The 7,500-nt window shown below is 42.6% G+C and overlaps 1 protein-coding gene across 4 annotated transcripts in view; it reads left to right on the forward strand.

Moving 5' to 3' along the window:
* The window catches only part of LOC143298169 (uncharacterized), a 46,628-nt gene that overhangs the window by 16,054 nt on the left and 23,074 nt on the right, over positions 1–7,500 (forward strand). For all 4 annotated transcript variants that reach the window (XM_076610913.1, XM_076610914.1, XM_076610912.1 and 1 more), the window contains 4 exons: positions 223–321; positions 2,346–2,482; positions 6,314–6,388; positions 7,122–7,202. In XM_076610913.1, the coding sequence (XP_076467028.1) occupies positions 223–321; positions 2,346–2,482; positions 6,314–6,388; positions 7,122–7,202 (392 nt within the window). The remainder of the gene's footprint in view (positions 1–222; positions 322–2,345; positions 2,483–6,313; positions 6,389–7,121; positions 7,203–7,500) is intronic.

The raw sequence follows: 7,500 nt of genomic DNA on the forward strand, positions 1-7,500 counted from the left end.
CACACAAACGCATTAACACACAAAGATTCACATACGCGCACACAAATACATCCGTTACACACACACACACACACACACACACACACACACACACACACACACACACACACACACACACAACACCTCAACACACCTAAACACACCACATATACACTCACAAACAAAACAATATTTGCCAAAGTCAGAAAACATCCTAACTTTCTTCTCATTTTCTTTCCTCAGTTGTCTGCTTACTGCCGGGGTTTAGCCAAGGTCAAGGAGAAGCGTGTGACCTGACCACTTTGCCATCTGCCCTGTTGGTCCAGGAAGGGTCAGCGAATGGTCAGTACCTGATTCTGGATGTTATGCGTTGTGTCGTCATCGTTGATGTTCTTGTTCTCGTACTTTTGCTTCTTCTATATGAATAACTAAATAATAAACTAATTCTTTTTCAAACCCACTTAATACATAACTGAATAACCGAAAAAAAAATAAATGAACAAGTGTAGAAGATATTGGATGAATAAATAAGGAAATAACATAGACAAATATATAAACAGATATCAACCAAATGAATAAATAAGTGAATGAAATAGTGAATGAATAAATTCGCAAATGAAATGAATAAATGATAAGTAAATAAATAAATAAGAGAATATAATATTGAATGAACAAATAAGTAAATTAAATTCTTTAAAAAAAAGTATATAACTGAATAACCAAGAAGATAGATAAGTGAATAATTCTTGAATGAATGACTAAGGAAATGAAATCAATAAATAAAGCAGATAAATGAATACAAGGCAGCGATAGAAGGGCATCCAGGAGTCATGACCTGGGTGCGGCCCGGCCCCCTTAGAGTGTAAGGAGTTAAGGGCCGAAACACTTGACTGAGGGGGGGGCTTCTTCTCTGAAGGCCTTGTTGTATTGTCCAGCTCTCCCTAGAGTTTCTTATCACAACCAAGCAGAAAGAAGGGGAGAGGATTAAAAAAAAAAAAAAAAAAAAAAAAAAGATGTCAGAAAAAGAAACAAAACTGAAGCCGCAGCCAATGTGCCGGGCTGTGACGATTACGCCCTGTGCCCAACACCTGCAGGTTATAGGCCATGGTCGTCCCCAGGTGCAGAATGCTCTGACAGATCCGTCAATATGTCACCTGCTGCACCGCCCCACCCCTTCTCCTACACACACGAACGCACCAACGCGTGCGGGCGCGCGCGCGCGCACACACACACACACACACACACACACACGCACACACACAGCCACAGACAGACACAGACACACACACGCACGCACGCACGTATGCACGCGCGAGCGCGCGCGCACACACACACACACACACACACACACAGCCACAGACACACACACACACACACACACACGCACCCGCACGCACGCACACTCACACACACATACAGACACACACACTCAAACACACACACACACACACACACACACACACACACACACACACACACTGCGGGATGTTCCAATAAATCCGTTGAAATGTCACCTGCGCGGTGATTCAACAACACCCCCTTGCATTCTCATCCCCCTCCTGCACACACACACACACACACACACACACAGAGACACGGACACACACACACACACACACACACACACACACACACACACACACACGCACGCACACACAGCCACAGACCAGACAGACAGACAGACAGACACACACACACACACGCACGCACGCACGCACGCACGCACGCACACGCACACGCACACACAAGCGTGCACATTCACACGCGCACAAACACATACACACATGTACACGCACACGTGCGCACACACACATGCAGGCATGCACACACACACACACACACACACACACACACACACACACACACACACACACACACACACACACACACTGTTCATGATAGATTAATTGTCACACATCTTCTCCTCCTTATCATCGTTATCGTCGTTGTCTTTATGATTATAATCACCGCCATTCTTAGAAGTAGTAGTAGTAGTAGTAGCAGCAGTAGTAGTAGTAGTAGTACAGCAGCAGCAGGAGCAGCAGCAATTGTGGTAGTTGTATAAGTAGCAGCTATAGCAGCCGCAGTAGCAGTAGCAGTGATTATAGCAGCAGCAGCTGCTGCAACAGTAGTAGTAGTAGTAGTAGCAGCAGCATGAAGTAGCGGCAGCAGTAGTAGTGGTACTGGTTGCGCAAATAGTAGTCGTAGCAGCAGCAGTAGCAGTAGTAGTAGTCGTGATGGTGGTAGTGGCATCATCATCATCGTCACTATCATCATCATTATCATCATCATCATCACGAACATCATCACAACCGGAGAATCAACTGATGGATGGATGTAGCGGAGGTTGAAGGGCTGTGTTCCAGGCACCACACTGCTGACGCTACCGCTCCAGGACAGCGTGGAACTGGTCCGCTTCAAGAGCCCCCAGCCCCCTCCCTTCATCGGCTTCACACAGGGAACTCTCTACCTCAACGACTCTTTCCGCCTGGACGACCAGCAGGTACGTGGACTGGGGGGCCCGGTGGTCACGCGTCCGCTGAGGAAGCGCCAAGCCCAAGGCACTGTGAAATATAATTCATTGTTCTCGTGGCCGTGAAAAAGCTTTGGGGCTTTTAACCTCTCGTATTATCTTTACGGGCTCAATAGCCGAGTGGTTAGATCGTTGGCTTTTCATTCTGAGGGTCCCGGGTTCGAATCTCGGTAACGACGCCTGGTGGGTAAAGGGTGGAGATTTTTCCGATCTCCCAGGTCAACAAATGTGCAGACCTGTTAGTGCCTGAACCCCCTTCGTGTGTATACGCGAGCAGAAGATGAAATACGCTCGTTAAAGATCCTGCAATGCATGTCAGCATTTGGTGGGTTATGGAATCAAGAACATACCCAGCATGCACACCCCCGAAAACGGAGTATGGCTGCCTAAAAGGCGAGGTAAAAACGGTCATACACGTAAAAACCCACTCATGTGCATACGAGTGAACGTGGGAGTTGCAGCCCACGAACAAGGAAGAAGAGAAGATTTATGGTTTTATATTCTTTGGTATATTTGGTTTGATTTTTTTAGCGTTTTCTTACGTGACCCAGTAGCCTTCTGTCTCCTGTTTGTTACGTGACCCATCAGTCTTCTGTCTCCTGTTTGTTACGTGACCCATCAGTCTTCTGTCTCCTGTTTGTTACGTGACCCATCAGTCTTCTGTATGTTACGTGACCCATCAGTCTTCTGTCTTCTGTTTGTTACGTGACCCATCAGTCTTCTGTTTGTTACGTGACCCATCAGTCTTCTGTATGTTACGTGACCCATCAGTCTTCTGTCTCCTGTTTGTTACGTGACCCATCAGTTTTCTGTCTTCTGTTTGTTACGTGAACCATCAGTCTTCTGTCTTCTGTTTGTTACGTGACCCATCAGTCTTCTGTCTTCTGTTTGTTACGTGACCCATCAGTCTTCTGTCTTCTGTTTGTGAACGTCCGGAGAGAGCGCGTCGCCACAGTGCACAACCACCTTTTTTTTTCTTGATCTCATTTTTGCTGTGTGCATCCCTTTCGCTATCGAAGTGTATTATTATTGTACATGAGATTTGCCAAGGACATTTACCCTGCTGCCGTGGGTTGTTCTCCGGACACTGGATGCACGGTGTACACGGGGCCGCTGTGTATCGTGCCATCCGCATGTTTGAAATCCCGCGTTAAGATACAAGACGCATGGCTTCCGAACATTTGCACACTAGGGATTTGGTTTTGGATATCTCCATTACTGTTCCACCATGAAATCATATTTGTTCAAACAATATTTCAAACTTGTGCTTTATATTTTTGCACAACATCACTTTAATAATTTCTCACAGGGAACATTCTGATATTGCATTGTGTAGTAGCTCACGGTGTGCATATTGCTCAGGAATGTCCTGTGTCCTTTGTTCAAACCAAACAACCACTTCATTATCACATTGCTGGGAAACAAAACATACAATCACGGCCGCGAAATCTCTCTCTCTCTCTCTCTCTCTCTCGCTCGCTTGCTTACCGAGGCAACAATCCACATATGCAAGGTAACATAGCCGAGGTAAACATAGCCTCACAAGTAACAACAGGTAAAGGACACCCCTCCCCTCTCCTTTCATTTCAATTCCTGTTCTGAGTTTTGGAGGACGGTCACACCAGCTGTATAATAATTATTCAGCCCGGCAGGAACACCCGAGATTCGCGGACAGTTTCATTATACCCCGTGAACTGTCGTGCTAATCACCTGTCGCCGTCAGCTGGAGTAAAACAAGGGGTGTAATCCCACGATTTCTCGCAATCCCTACGATTTCTCTCACTTTGAGAGTTGCAGCTCATGAACGAATAATAATAATAAAATAAAATAATAATAATAATAATAATAATAATAATAAGAAGAAGAAGAAGAAGAAGAAGAAGAAGAAGAAGAAGAAGAAGAAGAACAACAACAACAACAACAACAACAAGAACAACAACAACAACAAGAACAACAACAACAACAACAACGACAACAACAACAACAATAACAACAACAAACAACGAAATTCAGGCAATGTGTATAACACAAACAGAAATATGAGATAAAATGAAATAAAACATGATGTTGCAATATAATATAATGTAATTTAATATGATTTAAACCGAATATTTCCTGGTTGTTGGGAATAATATCAAAATGATTCAACTTTCTACATAGATGTGATGGCAAAAAAAATAAAAAAAAAAAAAAAGTTATTTCACATTGCCTTACCCTCACGAAAGGAGCGTGAAAACTGGGCCAAGTGGTTTTGGTATTTGTTGTGATACAGCCTTTTCTGTCACATTTATTTAGAATGTTCTTCATTTCATGCTTGCTCACCTGTTCATCTGTTTGTGTCAGCATCCTTTCGCATGCAAGACTGTACTGAAAACAGATTCTCAGTTTCATAGAAGACACTTTGAGCATGGAAATGTTTATATATATATATATATATATATATATATATATATATAAAGAGTGAAAGAAGACCGAATCAACCAGCCAAGTAAACACACATAAGAAAACACACACACATACACACTCATTCCCTCACTCACTCACTCACTCACTGAGAGAAATCGTGGACTTACAGGGGGCGTAACTGCTGTGCCGGGTCTGTTTCCACCCAGCCCCAGAGAACGGAAAGAAATCGTTTTGAACCATATCGATGCCATGCAAAATTATCACCTGTTAATTAATATACATATGCAGTCATAAAGCATCGAATAACGTGCAGGTAGTTGTGCCCCCCCCCCCCCCCCCCCCCCCACCCACCCTCTCCCCCCCGCCCCTTCTTGTTTATTATCTTTTGTTTCGTGTATCGATTTAAAACCCTAAGATCGAGGATTTTCAAAAATCGTTAAAGCCTGAACCGGACTATAAATGGCGGGCGATTTGAATCAAGCCAGTTTCTCACCAGAGTCTGACACTGTGACGTCGGTGAAGGTTTATTCAAAATAAAAGCCTAATAAAGCTACGGTTTGGCTTCATTTATGGCAGAGAGCGAGATTTGCCTAGCAGCTTCCAATCTAGACCTGAATTGACTTTGGAAAGTACAAAATGTGTCAGCTACACGTAATACAAAATTTGAATGCAGAGAAAAGGGGCGCAACCGAAACCTTGCTCTCGGGAGTTAAGACTTTAACTGCTCCGTATTTGGCTTCATGTCTTAATAACTTCCGTGGGTACTCTACCGTGGTTTCTCGGACTGTTACTAGGTATATTTCCATGTTATGTCACTTATGTCACATCTACAGTCATTGCTTGAAATACACCTCTAAATACAATCTTCTCATTTCCTGATGACTGGTTATATTCAAGTGTCATTTTGACTGATTTCAGCGTTGTCTAGTTGCAGGTTCTATTTTTTTTTTTTACCACTTTTCATTACAGCTTTATAAATGTTAGCATTGGAGTAAAAAGAAAATATTGATAAATCATTAGTTTGATAACTACAAAGAAAAACACAGTATATAAACACAACAACAAAAAACAGGAAAGATTTGACAAAAGTTAAATGACGGTACACATACACACGCAAAAAGTGCATTGAAACCTTGTACATGAATAATAAAAAAAATATCTTTTTAGATAAAATGTTCAGCATAACATAAACATGCATTAGACATATACCCATGCAATTAATCAGTCCTTTTTTTTCCTTCCGTGAATTGTCTTTTTTGACTGGAAATAAATAATAATAATAATAATAATAATGGTTTGATTTTAGTTTTCTTCAGTTCTAGTTGTTTCATGATGTGTGTGTGTGTGTGTGTGTGTGTGTGTGTGTGTGTGTGTGTGTGTGTGTGTGTTTTGCAGGAGCTGTGTGACGATTTTTTGAACCAAGGTCTACAATGGAAAGTGTTCCTTCGTTGCAAAGACCAGTTCCAAACGGTATGTGTGTGCGTGTACATGCATACACACACGCGCATGTGTGTATAACCATGTGTGTATGTGTGTGTGTCGTGCCCTGAGTGTGCGTGTGTGTTCGTTCGTTCTTTAGTTTAACGTCTTTTCACTGTAAGTGATATTAGACGAGGGAAGGAAAAAAATCGAGTGGGAGGAGGGGGAGGGGGGGATTACTGTGTACGCATACGAGTAAGTGAAAGTGTGTGTGTGTGTGTGTGTGTGTGTGTGTGTGTGAGTGTGTGTGTGTATGTGTGAGTGTGAGTATGCGTGTTTGAGTATGTATTTGTTGTTTTGTATTACTTTGCGCGTTTCTTTTTCTTTTCTTTTTTTCTTTTTTTTATTCTTTAATTTCTTATACTTTTTGTCTCGCTCAAGCGGTGCTGTCTGCATCCCACTGCTAATAACTAGTTTTGCTGGGACTGAGTTAACTCACTCAGTACGGCCAGTCCTCTCTTCTCCTCTACACAGACCCCTCGGATGTCCAGTGGGTGTCTGAATGACCCAACCTTTAGTTTCCGTCGTCAGAATTGTGGTATTCTTTGTCAACATTCACCTCTTCAGTATAAGAGCCTTCCGCTTGCAATATTTTGATGATGGTAATTGGGGTGAAACGCTGTTAGCGTCGTCTCTGTCGCCGTTCGTATGGAGAGAGGTAATGTGCAGGGCATTGGGTGACAAGCTTCATTGCTGTGTGTTGTGCCGTGTGTTGTTTTCTCAGCGTACCATCACCATCAACGTCAACCTGACTGATGACTTCCCGCCACAGTTCACCACCACCTTCCGGTCACAGATACAGGAGGTACTGCTCTTTCAAGTCTGGCCTTCTTCTTCTGCTTCTTCTTCTTCTTCTTCTTCGTCTTCTTATTGTTCTTTTTCTTCTTATTGTTGTTGTTGTTGTTCTTCTTCCTCTTCTTGTTTTCGTTTTTCTGTTGTTGTTGTTGTTGTTGTTGTGTTTCTTCTTGTTCTTCTTGTTCTTCTTCTTGTTGTTCTTGTTGTTGTTGTTTTTATTGTTCTTTTTGTTCTTGTTGTTGTTTTTATTGTTCTTCTTTTTGTTCTTGTTGTTGTTGTTTTTATTGTTCTTCTTTTTGTTCTTGTTG

Source organism: Babylonia areolata, chromosome 23 (genome assembly GCF_041734735.1).
Source record: "Babylonia areolata isolate BAREFJ2019XMU chromosome 23, ASM4173473v1, whole genome shotgun sequence".
Taxonomy (NCBI): Eukaryota; Metazoa; Mollusca; class Gastropoda; order Neogastropoda; family Buccinidae; genus Babylonia; species Babylonia areolata.